Source organism: Gobio gobio (assembly GCF_949357685.1).
Source record: "Gobio gobio genome assembly, chromosome: 19".
NCBI lineage: Eukaryota > Metazoa > Chordata > Actinopteri > Cypriniformes > Gobionidae > Gobio > Gobio gobio.
The window spans coordinates 37804575-37821318 of NC_137112.1; the positions used below are offsets into that span (position 1 = coordinate 37804575).

Sequence of the window (16744 nt, forward strand, 5' to 3'; positions counted from 1 at the left end):
TTGATGATGCCTTGATTTCACAGAGCTTTTATTATGCCTAAGACGAGGGCTTCCGCTTCTTCCGCTCATGCGTATGTGGGTTAAGGCAGCACAGTCATACTAGATACATTTGAGTGTGTTGAAGGTTATGTTATAATGCTACTCTGTGCTTTCGCTCGGCGGCTACTATGAGTACACTGCAGTAAGCTAGATTGATATTAGGCATGGTACAACATGGCACTCGCGGTAAATCAAGAAAACGAGATTTAAACAATAAGACTAACTGTGTTGAGCTATATAACAATGATTGGTTTCCTGTGGATAAATGTATCCAAACAGTTGCTCACCTGTCTAATAAAACATAATATATTAAAGCGTCTTTGGTGTTTCCATGGTTTCTACTAGAGGTCGACCGATAGTGGATTTTACCGATACCGATAACTAGGTTGGACCGCACTTGCCGATAACCGATTAATCGACCGATAGTTTTTTAAATGGCTAGCCTACTGGATAAAAAAACATAATTAAAACAGTGCTGAACTTTGAAAATGTGCTAAATTAAAAACATATAAATATGAATATTAAAATGAGAAGTTCTAACGTAACAAATTCTTCAGAAAATTATTTAAACATTAAAATATTACAGGTCAAATTTGTTTCTTTACCTATAACCTAGAAACATACATGTACATTTCATAGGTAACACTATGCAAGTTCCTATGCAACAAGGATGTATTAGCTTACATGAACTATAAGCTTTATGCAATATACATTTTTACAGCATTTATTAATATGAGCAATAGAATTGTACCTTGATCATTCATGTTAGTTCATAGTGCATTAACCAAGGTTAACAGATAAAAATTCAAACAATTTAATGTTGAAATTAACATACTAACGATGAACAATACTTCCACAGCATTTATTAACCTTAGTCAATGTTACAAATGGAATCTTATTGTAGTGTTACCATTTCATACAAATCCAAACAGTCTGCTTTTTTAGAAGGAGATTATCTAATAAAAAACGAATGCGCTTCTGCTTTATTCATGTTTCTGTCGGCAGCATGACGATACAGTTTGCTTTCTCACATCACTAATTTTATATGTGCAACATTTGGGTCGGACTTGCGTGTGTTTTTATAACATTGTTTTAACTGCTTGAGGTACTGCTAATGTTAGCGTCCTCCCAGGACAAACACACACTGCTGTTCTTTACCTGTTAATGCACCATCTAGTCAAGAAATTAATTACTTTATAATGATTTGGCAACAAGTACTGTAGTGCTCTGTATTCATACCGTTTCGCTGGCGTGTTTTAAACATCTGAAGTGTCAGCACTCTCTGTGCAGCATGTGCTCTGGTGGTAATGTAAACAACACAATTTTTTTTTTCGCCTCTAGAGGTCGCTCTGGTGCTATATAATGCCAACAGACCCTTCTCAGAGCTCTTGTACTGTGTAATAACAGCGCACACGTCTCAGCCGCTCCAGCAACCGACGCAACACGGGAAAACTATCAGTGAGAATTTTTGCCGATAACCGATTGTTCCACCAATCAACTATCGGCAAAACCGATGAATCGGTCGACTTCTAGTTTCTACAAAATGAAACCGGAAATCGGTCCGTGCCCTGTTAAAATAGCTTATTTCTCTAGATTTAAACATTCTTGTAAACAAAAATCTTACATATTGTGCCGTTAAGAGTAAATACCATAGCAATAGCATTACCAGGAAACATATTGCTTCTGCGAGAGATTGTTTTATATTGTTATAATTAATTTGTTCATTGTAATATAGATTATAATAATAATAATAATAATAATAATAATATACATTTTTGTCTGTATGTAAATTGACCACCAGTAAGATTGCGGTGTGAAATGAAAGGGCTTTTTTATTATGGATTAACGGTCTTCCCTGCTTGCCCTCAGGGTGACTTAGTATGGGAGACAATATCCTGGAAACATTTTTCACTCAACAAAGCAAATTACTTTCTCGTCCTTGAGATTCCTTGTTCATGAAATTAATTTATATCATGAAAATATTAAATCTAAACCACTTAAAATACATTGAAACGGACAACTTTATAAATGTAATTATTTATTCAAAATGGTAGAAAAGTGTTCAAATAAGTAAATACAAAATATCTTAACCTGAGTATAAGAGCAAAGTAAACACAGTGTATCTAAAAGGAGCTAAAAATGCATGTATATAAATGTGTATCATAACAAAAAGGCTCCATCCCCCAAAGTCACAAAATCCATTGTTAATTATATAAACAGACACAATGTGCTCAAAAAAGCAACGGTCTCTACCTATTAAATTAAAACAAAAAAGCACTGAATGATAGAACACTGAACTAAATACACATTTGTATGATATACACAAACAGAACCACATACATTTCTGGAATTGCTGCATGCTCCGTACATCGTTCTCATTCTCCATGCAGATAAACCTCTACATTTTCAGGACCGTGTGACATTATGTCCGCCTTCATGGGGGTCACCTGAAGTGCTGGTGTGGACATTAATATAGTCCGTTTTCTTTAGAGGGAAAACACATCGTGACAACAAAATATGAACAAATGAAAATGTATTGTACAAGTGTCCTGAGTAATTATCTTGCGTTAAAGAGCAATAGTAATGACATGTTTGTGCTTTTAAAACTGGTGCCTTTTTATAGACCATAACAAAACCATTTTTGGTTTTTATCACTTTAAAAATATTTTTTATTTTCTTCTCTGTTACTTCATGAAACAGTAGTACATTTTGAAATATGACCATTTCAATTCCAATGTCAAAGAAATAATAATAAATGAAAATATGTCCAATTAAATAAACTATGCCAAATGGTGAACAATAAAATTTGATTGACTGGCACCAAAACCCTTCATATTGTCCAAAGCATAAATGTCAAATATGTCTTCAACAGTAAAATACAGTGGAAAGTGAACATTTGTCAAGCTGTCTGTGTGTGTAGAGAGTACCAGACACAACACATGAACACAGTGAAATCCTTTGGGATTCAGCTTTCTCTCCCATTGTCTGTAAACGCAGAGCATCACATCACATCACATCACTGAGGTACTGAGATCTGTAGCTGCAGTTTAACACTGAGACATTGTTAACATCCTTGGTTGCACAGTGTCAATGCAAGTTAGGCAGTTTTAACAAGTCAATCTGATGATGTTCATTTTTGCATTTGTTTTAGCCACAAAAAAGGAAATATTTGGCTGGTCAGTTTTTGCCCCACCATTTAAGCCAGCGGGAATGAGTACAGGTGAAGTAGGTCAGTATGTTAGACCTTTGACCATCCATTTCACGGGTAATAAATATCCATGAATCTTTACTGAAGTCTCTTGGTGTCGACTCTGAAATAGAGTGGACCTGCGTTTTCCTCCGTTGCCCTCTAGTGGATCCTCTGTGTTTTTGTTCAGAAGGTTCCAGCCACTATTTCACCTGTTTGAGTCTTTCAATGTGATGGCAAAGTTTGAGAGCAGGACCAAGTTTCAGCCCCATGTACTTCATGATCATGTCACTCCGTAAAAGCATCAAGGCCTTGCCATCAATCTCCTGTGGAAAACAATCAATCCATTATAATGTCTACTATTTAATATAAAACATGAAAAAGCTATGCAAGCAGGGCTTGACATTAATACCCGCCAACCCACCAAATGTGGGTGGATTGATTTCAGCGTGTCCAGCAAGTCACTATTAGCCACTTTGGTGAGTTGAATTTTATATATAAAAATATATAGATCCCCTCACTCACTCCTTTCATTTGCTCTGGATGAATATTGTCGGTAGCCTAGAAATCTAGACGCACTCTAGCGGCAGCAAATCTAATAGTCTAGCAACTCTCCGTTGGCTTGCGAGCTGGAAAAACCAAACTCTGGTCAGGCCAATCACAATGTGTATAGAGTCGGTGGGCGGGCTTAACATGATGACGGCAGAGTTGCCGTGGTTCCGTGTGCTACTTGTAAACAAAGAAGCTGGCGAACAGCAGTCTTTCAAATAAGCTTTGGCCACGACTCTGGAAGAGTTGGAGTTAAGCTTTTCTTTGAGAAAAGAACAAAAAACAGCACTGAAGTCATTCTTAAGAAAGAAAGATGTGTTCGGAGTTTTGCCGAACGTTTAATCAATCAATCAATCCTATTGCGTGCAGAGGGAACTTGAAAGACAACCGTTTATCCCGCCCCTCGGATTTAGCCCTGCCATTGGTGAGTTCCCAGACCCAACATCTTGATGTGGGTCTGGCTTGTCAGGCTATATTGTTGGTATTACAGGGCTTGAATTTCAGCGTGGGATTGCATGTATTGTACATAATTTGACTTGTTCCCGCAGATTTTGTGCTCACAAAGTATGCGTACATAAAGCTGCCTCTCTGCTTATTGCACTTAAGCGGTCAAATACACACAAAATAATGTCAAAATGCTGATCTTGGCGAGTATTCACGTGAATGCAGTCAGTTACGTTAAGTGAACCTAAACAGTTGAGAAAAATGCATCTGTGAGTCAGGTCTTAAAGAGACAGCAGCCTAATATACCTTCTGCCAAATTATGAGATGATATTTCAAAATATATATGGCAGTTTTTCCCCATGGTATAGATGTCAAAATTGTGGCCAGTGAAAAGGCTGAGTGGTTAGCAACTTTGGAAAACCACTAACCACAGTGGCTGTTGAGCAAAAAAGTTAAGCCCTGTAACTATGTCTTAACCTGAAACAAAGAAATCAAGAAAAGCATAACTCACGTGTTTCCTAAAGAGCTCTGCATGTGGGCCCAGCGCCTGTGGATCGGCATCGCGCACAAATTGCATTACTTCCTCTATACTCCAGGATGACGGACACTTCTTGGACGTTTTGGAGGGATCCTTCTCGGCTGCTTGATGATCAGGACCAGTGGTTGAGCTAGCAGCTAGCAAACAAAACAAATTAAGATAAATATCCATAAGATGGCAAAACACTAGCACACTAACAGGGTAACTTATGGGTAGTAAATATGGCAACTACAAAAAGGCTTTTGCTTGCACATATGGATTTGTTTGGATTATAATTGCAAATGGGGCACCAAAATACATATGATATGACAAAATGGGTAACACTTTTTAATAAGGGTACATTAATAATTATGTATTAATACTTAATGCATGAACTTAATAGGTTTATTAAAAAAAAACTGCTGAATTTTTATATTATAACAATATTATTCACATTTCAAATATAGCCCACAACTAAAACTGCTGAATTTTTATATTATAACAATATTATTCACATTTCAAATATAGCCCACAACTAAAAATATCACATGCTAGAAGGTCAAAAAACCCCACAATTGACCGATTTATATATTTTTTGGGGAAACTGAACATTATGCTTTCCTGAATGGGAGTGCTGGTCTAGAATCAGTGCCTACTTGACGGTCCTGCTCTCAGTCGCTTTAATATGGAAAAATAAAACTGAACCCCAAACATCACTCCTACTCTGGGATGCTATTTAAATAAATATGGCCCCCTGAGCCGCTAACAGGCTTTAATCCATATCAAAGCCTATTGTGCCATTTGACATTTGATTAGAGAAAATACATCTGGTCCTCAACACAAGCACTCTGTGCGGAACTGATATGGGTGTTTATCCCACGATAGAAATAGATCCAAGTCTCTGAAGAGCAGCGGTGATCGCGTAAGCCAAGCTGCCAGAGCGAAAGCATTCTGAGGGAGTTGAACAAAGAAACTCTTCTGCTTTTAGGGCTCAAACAAGAGTAATGCCAACCAGCACAGACACGAAAAGCTCAAAACCCCAAAAAGACTTCCAATGATTCGATAAATTAGTAACTCATATATATCATTAATAAATCATCAAAAACATAAACTATATACAGATCAGTAGTTTAAAGTGTCATGACATTTCTAACTGCATAAAATAATGATATAAATGTCACCACAATATGAACAATTCTTATTTTATGGAACACCAGTATTTATTAGAAATTATTTATCTGTGCTCATCTTTTTTTTAATTCCTGTGCCCTCGTAATCTTTATTCAGAATAGCTTCCGATCCCTCTTGCAACAACATCTCTTCTCTGATGAGGTGTTTACTGGCACGAGGATGTGACTAGCTATCAAATCACACAAGATCACAGCAATAGCAAACCACAACCATCCAATCAACTGTGCATAATGATCTGTTAGAATTATATACAAGTTTTATTATAAATACACTATATTGACAAAAGTTTTGGGACGCCTGTCTTTACATGCACATGAACTTTAATGACATCCCATTCTTAATCCGTAGAGTTTAATATGGAGTTATCCCACCCTTTGCAGCTATAACAGCTTCAACTCTTCTGGGAAGGCTTTCCACAAGTTTTAGGAGTGCGTTTATGGGCATTTTTGACCATTCTTCTAGAAGTGCATTTGTGAGGTCAGGCACTGATGTTGGACGAGAAGGCCTGGCTCGCAGTCTCCGCTCTAATTCATCCCAAAGGTGTTCTATCGGGTTGAGTCTCTGTGCAGGCCAGTCAAGTTCCTCCACACCAAACTCGCTCATCCATGTCTTTATGGACGGGGCCATTCCCAAACTGTTCCCACAATGTTGGGAACATGAAATTGTCCAAAATGTCTTGGTATGCTAAAGCATTAAGAGGTCCTTTCACTGGAACTAAGAGGCCAAGCCCAACCTCTTAAAAACAACCCCCCTACTTGGCACAATGTAGTCAGGCAAGTACCGTTCTCCTGGCAACCAAACCCAGACTCGTATATCGGATTGCCAGACAGAGAATCGTGATTCTCACTCCAGAGAACACATCTCCACTGCTCTAGAGTCCAGTGACGGCTTGCTTTACACCACTGCATCTGATGCTTTGCATTGAACTTGGTGATGTAAGGCTTGGATGCAGCAGCTCGGCCAAGGAAACCCATTACATGAAGCTCTCTACACACGGTTCTTGAGCTAATCTGAAGGCCACACAAAGTTTGGAGGTCTGTAGCTATTGACTGCAGAAAGTTGGCGATTTCTGTGTGATTTTACGTGGTCTACCACTTCGTGGCTGAGTTGCTGTTGTTCCCAATTGCTTCTACTTTGTTTTAATACCACTAACAGCTGACCGTGGAATATTTAGTAGTGAGGAAATTTCACAAATTGACTTATTTCACAGGTGGCAACCTATCACAGTACCACACTTGAGTTCACTGAGCTCCTGAGAGCGACCCATTCTTTCACTAATGTTTGTAGAAGCGTCTGCATGCCTAGGTGCTTGATTTTATACACCTGTGGCCATGGAAGTGATTGGAACACCTGAATTCAATGATTTGGAGGGGTGTCCCAAAATTGTTGGCACTATAGTGCATATTATGAAAGAGTGAGTAAAAAATGTTGCCTATAAATCTGAGGGCACTAGGGCTGTTTAAAATAAATAAACAAGTTTGGTCATTTCCAAGCAATCTTACATGGTTCTTAATAGTGTGTGTGAAGGTGTTTAAACAAAGCGTTCTTACATAGCCTACCTTCCACTCGTCTGTGTGTGCGTGCAGGCCCCAGCTCAGAGGGGTTGGAGGAGAGTCTGCGGAGGGGTGGGGGGTGAGAGGGGTAGTGTGGGCTGCTTCCGGCCAGGGGGTGATACTCAGACGTGTTCCGTAGTGCGGGGGGCCGGGGGGCGACCGTATTGGAGGCAGAGTCCATTGACTCTTCTGAGAACTGCTGTTCTGTGGTGGTACCATTTTCAGCATGGGCAATGGTTTCTGTCACAGAGTGAAGTGAAATGTTTTCATTAATACCTAAGGTCATGAATGTCATTATTTGGTAATATATGGTTTGAAATGCATACATGTATACACTACAGGTATACATACACACAGATTTTGAAAAGACTCTTATGCTCACCATAGCTGCATTAATTTGATAAAACATACATTAAAATATTGTGAAATTTCTGTCTATCTATCTATCTATATATTTTTTAAATGGTTTTATATTTTTATACATTTTAAAAAGCTATTTATTTCTGTGATGGCAAAGTTGAATTTTCAGCATCATTACTCCAGTGTTCAGTGTCACATGATCCTTCAGAAATCATTGTCATATGATGAAACAATTTTTTTTAAATATTGAATATTTAGGTCATTGAATACATGAAAAAGAACTGCATTTATTTGAAAGAGAAACATGTTGTAACAATGTAAAAGCTTTACTGTCACTTTATCAATTGAATGCATCCTTGCTAAATAAAATTAATATATTTAAAAAAAAAAAAAAAAAATTTAAAAACCTTACCGACACCCCCACCCAAAAAATACACAAGGGTAGTCAAAGGTTGACAAATTAATGTTTCTCATGATCTTTTAAAATGCTTAAAATGAGTTGAGAAATTTTAAATTGCGCCTACATATGAATTTCTTGACAAAACAAATTTTACACAATTGAATGGATGAATATACCATTTAAAAAGCATCCCAGGATGTACTTAATGAAGCTGTGGCTACTTGTCACTGCTTTCATAAAGCTGAAATATAAGATAGTTGAACATTTTTGGTCACTACATAAATCCTATATTCCCATTTCATAGTTTTGCTGACTTTAGAATGTGGAAAATAGTCATAATGAAGAATGACTACTTGTATCCACACTTTTGGAAGTATATGAACAACTACAGGGTCATAGAAGGTTTAACTTACACGCTTGAGACTACATGTCTACACACCTACAGTATTGAACAAACACAAACAAATAAATGTAGTACAGGATTCTTGTGTTCTGCATGAATAGATATCTGATGTAACAAGTAGTAACATGTCTCAGAGGTTATAATTGTCCTCTAATACACATGTACGCTATAGAGTTGATTTTAAAATTTTATTAATCGTGTTTAAGTCACTACATGGTATAGCCCCTTCGTATATTTCTGAACTTTTTATTGAACGCAGTGAAACAAGATCTCTTCGGTCATCAAACCAGAGATTACTGTTTACACCAAGGACGAGGTTGAAGTCCAGGGGCGATCGTGCGTTTTCATCTATCGCCCCAAGACTTTGGAACGAGTTGCCCTCTTCTATTCGATTAGCTCCCTCTGTGATCACTTTTAAGTCAAGATTAAAAACCTATCTGTTTGACAAAGCTTTCATTTCTGGTTGAGGCACTGTGTTTTACCATGACTTTATATATAGTTTTTATTTACCTTAATTTATTTTAAATGGTTGTTGTACTTTTTATTTTTACACTTTTATTTTTATTATTACTTTTATCTTTACTGCGCCAGTGTTGTGTGTCTTATGTAAAGCACATTGGTCAACCATGTGTTGTGGAAATGGTGCTATATAAATAAAATTGACATTGACATTGACATTGACATACGAACACTACAAAAGCTATTTTATAATGCTGCTAAACACTTGAGAATTAACTTTATCTTCAATTTGTGGCAATGAGCTTTATCTACGAGACATTTCATGAGAGCTGAACACACAACACCCACGTCTGGCAAATTATAAAAATCACCCACAGCAGTAAAAAAAAAAAAAACCAAACTGGCAGGTTATTCTCACCCTAATAAAAATCACACACTTAATTAGTTACAATGTAGACGATTCAATTAGGAGTCTGTCTGCATTATTAATGGTTTTATTTTTTGCAGTTAATAAGAAAACCCCGGCCTCCATTCACCTTAAGTTCGACCAATCAGAGCTGGCCAGGACCTGCTGCAGCCAGTGTGGCATAAACACTCAATCTGTAACATTCACTCATCGATACGAACAAGCAAAAACATGGATTGTACCGTCTGAGGGCAGAGCTTCTGTTCTCTGTAGTTTCGGTGACAGGGCAGCGGCGTAGGCAGCTGAATCTCGGTTGAAACGTCTGGTACCTCGCGCTACGGACAGAGCTTCTGATGTCTCCTCTTTCACTGCAACAGAGGAAAAGTGCAGATATAGATGACTTCTGGAAGACCACAGAATTTAAAAAAAAATCACAAGCTAGATTTAGTAAAAAAATGTATTAAAAAAAGCCCCTATTATGCTTTTTCGAATATTCCCTTTCATGCAGTCTTAGTGAGTGTACAAAGTTAACCATCATCCTTCCCTCGCACTTTGTAACAAATCCTTCCGTCATGGGTCAAAATGACCCGAAGCCCAAAAATGATACTTATTTGAAAGCTTTTTTTCATTTTGATAATATTTTTTTCTATTATTAATACAATTTATCATTAAATAAATTAGTAATTTAAGCAAATTTTTTCAACTTAAATTCAAAACAACTCACACTTTCATGCATAACCCTTTTAATTCAGCTCAAAATATCTTACATTGGGTGTCTTTGCCGACCTCTTTGGGGAAAATAATATAACATGATATATCATGACTCTTGCCTCTAGATGTCCTTATAGCTCTATATGGAGCAAATCAGCTGTTCCGCTGGGTCCTAAAGTCAGTTAATTTCAGTATGCATTAAGATACACATGTAGACATTATATTTAAAAAAAAAATGTAGTAAAGTTTTATGTTTTATATTCGAATTCCATTAATTCCTATTGGGGTCAAATTGACCCACCAGGGAAGGATTTGTTACTTTTTTCAATTTAAACCACAAAAGTCCTTGAATCCAGTCAATCATTTCTTGTGTATTCGTGGTTCAAGTGTGAAAAAAAGTAATTGGATGAACGATCAATTTAAAAAAATAATTAAAAATGAGTTTCGGGTCAAAATGACCCGAGGGAAAGATGAGGTTAAATATCAAACTGCACAACAAAAAGTTGTCGTCTCTCATAAGAAAGAATCGATTCTGAACTGCTGAATTGAGTTGTCAGCAACTCCGCTCTCACTTCCGTAACATATCTACGTAGGTTTGTAAATTTTTTTGCATAATGCCAGCCCAATGACCTGCCTGGAGGCCTCGAAGGCAAGTGAAATTTAGATATGGTAATGGGAAATTGGTTTCCGACACATGCTGTAAGTGGTAGACCAAATCACAACAGACTGGGCCATCTGACCAATCAGAGCAGAGTAGACTCTCAGAAAGGAGGGGTTTAGAAAGACTGAATCCTTGATCAAACCGTTTTAGACACTGTGAGGAAAGAGGTGATGATGCAGTGTATATTATAAGACAATTAAACTGTTTTTTGACCATAGATGCTTGTAAAACATTTAGGAGACTTCCCAAACAAAATAAGGAATGTTTAAAATGGCATAATAGGGGCACTAAGTTGTTCATTAAATATTTATATTTTAGCTTTAAATGACTGTTTAGTTTTAGTTTCAGTTACACATACCTGATTTGCTCCTTTCATACGGTGTGTGTGTGTTAGTGGCTAGTGGACTGAACGGTTGGCTGCTGAACAGGTTATCACACTGCAGATGGTGACACAGAGTTTCTAGAAAGCGCAGAACGAACGATGCACTGGACGCAGTGGGGAGCTTGACGTAGTGGATTCCTCCTTCAGAGCGAACTGAATGAAAATATATTTGGTGCAAAATTAAAAACACTATTAATCTTAAACAGGTCACACAGAATGCATGTATAATTTAGTATGCTTCTCATGAATATATCACTTTTTTTAAAAAAAACTAGTCCCAAGCCTCCAAATGCTTATATTTTCTAAACAGCATTTATAAATTGTTTGGGGGGGGGGGGGTGATCTGGCTAAATGGGTGCCGATTAAGGGGCCATGGCGTTGCAGCAGATGGCTCTACAGTCCTAGCGTGGGCCCCACCCCCTGCACACACACAAATATAGACACGCATACACATACGCACACTTCCCCTAGGGACACCCCAATCAAATGATCCAAACCAGGTTACACACAGATGTCATCCCTTATTACTCGCAGTCTGATGACATCAGCTGTGCACACACACACACACACACACACAGGCTTCTCTTTAAACACACACACCCTTCTCTTTTCAGGTCAATCACACACCCATGCTTTTACTTTTTTTCTTTACTGTAAAACACACATGTTGACAGTCTTAAAATAAGACTCGACTATACTTATTCAAATAGAGCTTAAATCTTAGATCAATATGTCATTCAGCTCTCAAAACACTTTAGATTGTGAATGATTCTTCCAGTTCGGGCACATTTGACTCCCTTTAGGTTGAAAAATTAACTTTCTTCAAACTATGTTTCATCTTTGTTAAAACATGCATCACGTCATGGCCATGTCAAGTAACTTTCAGGTTTAGGTTTAGTCTGACATTTTCTCTGAAAACTGAAATATCATAATATAATATATATATAAAACTCTGCTGCACATTTCCCCTTTTAATATTCTTAAATATTAGTGAAAAGGTTATTAACAAGACAGTAAAATTGACCCTTAAATGAAACACAGATCACACAAACTCTAAAGCAGATCCAAACTAACCTCTGATGATTTCCCCACCATCAGACTGAGACTGCAGGAAGCCAAACAGAGCTTTGGGCTGAAATGCACAATCAACGCAGGCTTGGACCGAGTGCTGGAGAACCGTGTTCACAGGGCCCGGGCCGAAATGATCAGGCAGCTGCAACAACAGCTTACGGTCCAGATGCGGCCCCGAATCTCCGTGTTTATTCACGTACACACAAACTAGAAGAGGTGAGAGTGGATGAAGCGAACAACACAATGCAAAACCATCAGAATATTGCGGAGTACATGGCCCAAGAGTACATGGTGGAGAATTAAGATGCAGAGGTTTATCTGGGGGGGGGGGGGGGGGGGGGGTGTTACTTCAACCTGATGAACCACATTGCTGTATTAAGTGTCAGAGCTTGTTTATGATGTTTGCAAAAACATGACCTTAGATTTGCTTTTAGAGTACATTTAACTATATTGAAAAGCAGTAAGACAAAAGCCTACCTGTGGACACAACTCCTGAGTCTCTTGTTGTCTGTAGACTAGACAGTCTTCCATCTGACACTGAGGAAGACAACGTGGGGCTTGAAAGTGAATGAGGAACCTTTGGTTTCCTCTGTAAAGGCAGAAGACAGAGAGGGAGAAATGAAAAAACAAAAAAACAAACAAATGCACACTCACAAAACAACCCCACTATCATTTGCCCACCTTCTAAATCTCAAAACAATGGCAGAAGAGTACAAAGGCCTTATCTTGATTGCGAATCCAGCATGTTTAACGTACCGTTCATGGGGAAGAATTATAGAAGAAGTGTTAATGTTTAATTTAGATAAATCACTCATGACATACGACCCACCCTCAAATCAAACAAAAGCTGCATAATGATCAGTTACCAGGGCAATTTTCTTATTTTTTTCCCTGTTTTATTTTTTTATACTATTAAAATTAAAATTCCATTATGTTGGCAAAAAAAAATAACCATCAAAATCTCTCATTTTGTGTTCCATGTGCTTTTTTATTATTTTATGTATATTTAGTTTCTTCTTTCAGTTTTAGTTTAGGTAATTTTAGTAATTAAGCAAACATTTCTCATTTCCAATTTTCATCTATGCTCCTAATCATCTAGTATTTACCACAAATAGACTTTTGTCCACTGTAGTGGACATTATATTTTAGTGAATTTCTCTGACATACATGATGTCACAGTTTTAAGTCTGGATGTCCTGTAAAGAGCACATCCAAGGCTTTGCAGGGATATCAAATGTTTCATCAGGACAGCAACTTCTTAGTTTCTTTAAAAACGGCTGACATTAATGTTTAGCACTCTTATGGAAATATAATATTTTTTAATTATAATTTAAATCTGATTAATTTTCAAATTGATTGTTATAAATCAACATCTCAGGAAAATGTGAAGGGGTTTCTAATCAAAATATGACTTTCTGTTACAAAACAGGGCATTGATTTCATAAATGTCCACTGTAGTGGACGCCAGGACTTAAATCAATTTCATCAGGCATTTTGGAGACATAAGTGAAAAGGGAAAGAAATGACATATCAATATTGCTATGAAATATTAGATATTATGAAAATGTTGCCAATTATTAGTCCCATTATTACACTTTTTTTTCATTACATGTTCATTACAATATAGTACAACCCACAAGATGACAATAAACCAATGTTTTACATTAGTTTGCACATTGAGCCCTATTGCCACAATATCCACAAGTTAAATTAGATGATTTACACTTACATTCAACATGAAATGATTTACTCTTACTGCAATAATTTCACCCATCTGTGTCTCACGAAGCATCGCCATTTGCCATCACAATATCCAATGAACTCATAAGACAACCCCCACCCCAACACAAACCTAGAGGCATCCATACCATATTTATAAATATACAAAAATAGTAAAATAAATACATTTTTTAAAATTTTAAATGCATACATAAATTAAAAAAAAAAGTAAGAGTCGAGCCACAAACTTTGATATTTTCCTTTTGAATTTGACCGTTTCTTCATACTGCTGAATTCTCTTCCTCAGAGGCCATTTTGCATATTAGAAGCTTCACATTACAGCCCCGGAAAGTGGCTGTTTAAATACTTTTTTCATTACATGTTGCACCAAGAACACATTAATATGCAAATTAGATGCAGTGTATAGATCCATTGTATTGAATGGGAAAACTCAAGTATGGCCACTCTACCCACATATTGCATAAAGTAAAATGGTATATCAATGCATTTCGTTATATCTTTCATAACATAGTTCAGAATAATCTTTAAACAAAGTTTGTTTATAAAAAATCCTGAAACCTAAAAATTGATTGGTGAATTAAAAATAAATCCCATTGTTTTTGCCTATACATGCAATTTGGGTATGAATAAAATATAATTTTTCAAAAATCCTTTTTCCATTAGTTTCTTAGGCTCTAAACAATGTAATGACATGAAAAAATACTAAATTCAAAAAACAAAAATTGTCTGGGTCCCAGGAGGATGGAGATATATATATATATATATATATATATATATATATATATATATATATATATATATATATATATATATATATATATATATATATATTTATTTATTTATTTATTTATTTATTTATTTATTTATTTTTTTTCTCACCATATCTCCATGCAGTTTTTTACACTTCAATGTGGGCTCTCACATGAGTCGATGCTAAATGCCATCGGTCTCTATCTTGCGCAATTCTCATTAAAACTTGTTGTCCAACATCGTATCTTGTAACAACACTTGTTCATTTAGGGGTGGACTATCCCTTTAAGATTATAACTGTAAATATCATCAAATAAATAAACAATCCCCAGTTAAACTCATTGACTGACCCATCCGACCACAAAAAAGCAGTTGTACCTTGCTGCCGGGTTTGGGTCCTCTCTTTTTATATGGTTTGGGTGTGAGCTGTAAGCTCATGGGACTCTTGGCTCCATTCGACTGCGTTTGGCCGTTCTGCGACGTGGTGGCTGCAGCTGCTGCGGCCTCGGCTGCTGCTTTCAGCATTGCGATGGTCTGGCTCTTAGGTCTCCTTCCTCGTACCCCCTTGCGCACTGGCAGAGGGGGCAGAGGGTGCGGCAGACGATACGGGGACTGCATCGGGCGCCAAGAATGACTGGACCGGCCCAATGCCGGAGTAAGATTCTTCGGGTAATTGACTAAAGGTGGGGGAGAAAAAAATATATATATTATACAAAAATATTCGAATAAAGTTATGCCAATTAAAGATTTTAATCTAATTATAATTTAGCTGTAAAAAAAAAATCAATTCCATCAATTTCCATGGCATTACAGCATTTTTTGGACATAATTACAAAAAAAATTCATGAAAGTGCTACTGTTTAATGTAAACAAAATATGGTTTATGAATATGTTTATCATACTGTACTATGGTTTATATTGAAGTAATACAATACCATCACTGTACCATAGACCCACCATTAATACTACTAAAATCAACTGGTTATTCATCACAAGCATCAACTGGTTACTACAATATAGTACAACCCACAAGATGACTATAAACCAAAGTTACACATTAGTTTGCACATTGAGCCCTATTGCCACAATATCCACAAGTTAAATGAGATTTACACTTAAATTCAACATGAAATTATTTACTCTTACTGCAATCATTCCACCCATCTGTGTCTCACAAAGCATCGCCATTTGCTATCACAATATCCAATGAACTCATGAATAAGACAACCCCCACCCCAACACAAACCTACAGGCATCCATACTATATTTATAAAAATACAAAAATAGTCAAATAAATACATTTTTAAAAATGTTATATGCATATATAAATAAAAGAATACATTTTTTAAAAAGTCACTTTTTCTGCTGTTTGAATGAGTCGAGCCACAAACTTTGATATTTTCCTTTTGAATTTGACCGTTTCTTCATACTGCTGAATTCTCTTCCTCAGAGGCCATTTTGCATATTAGAAGCATCACATTACAGCCCCGGAAAGTGGCTGTTTAAATACAGGGAGCGCAAAAATTGAGTCGTCTAGAGTGAGGAGAGACAGTTTCAGCTGGCCATTGTGCCCCACAGGAGGCATGTGCTTTTCAGCACCCTATTGTTTTGTGGGCCTCCCCCGAATGGCTTTCTGGTCAAAGGCCTCTTTTCTGTGGCCAACAGGTAATCCTCATTATCGGGAGAAAGAATAACCCCCTTCACCACCTGGATGAGCGCGTTATCACGCTGTGGGACAAGATATGACGAGTATGTAAGGGCTATGGAAGGAGTTCACAGCTAAAACTGCATCTTTGCATCTTATTTCGAAGTCAATTTTATCTTGCACAGAGCAGCAAACAATTTTCTATGAATATTTCTGAGCGGGCAAGGTAATGTATTATTCATTTTGTTGCTGGTTTAAAATGCAGTGCCTACTTTA

The 16744-nt window shown here is 37.0% G+C and overlaps 1 protein-coding gene across 5 annotated transcripts in view; it reads right to left on the reverse strand.

Moving 5' to 3' along the window:
- Positions 1 to 2065: 2065 nt before the first annotated feature.
- scml2 (Scm polycomb group protein like 2) overlaps positions 2066 to 16744 on the reverse strand; it is a 33193-nt gene continuing 18514 nt past the window's right edge. For 3 of the 5 annotated variants that reach the window (XM_079844607.1, XM_079844609.1, XM_079844608.1), the window contains exons 8-15: positions 15202 to 15500; positions 12811 to 12922; positions 12337 to 12540; positions 11239 to 11415; positions 9751 to 9876; positions 7478 to 7720; positions 4731 to 4894; positions 2066 to 3552 (exon numbers count right to left, since the gene is read on the reverse strand). In XM_079844607.1, coding sequence (XP_079700733.1) covers positions 3430 to 3552; positions 4731 to 4894; positions 7478 to 7720; positions 9751 to 9876; positions 11239 to 11415; positions 12337 to 12540; positions 12811 to 12922; positions 15202 to 15500 — 1448 coding nt within the window. In that variant the 3' untranslated portion in view covers positions 2066 to 3429. The remainder of the gene's footprint in view (positions 3553 to 4730; positions 4895 to 7477; positions 7721 to 9750; positions 9877 to 11238; positions 11416 to 12336; positions 12541 to 12810; positions 12923 to 15201; positions 15501 to 16744) is intronic. The other 2 variants (XM_079844610.1, XM_079844611.1) reach the window with 1 other exon arrangement.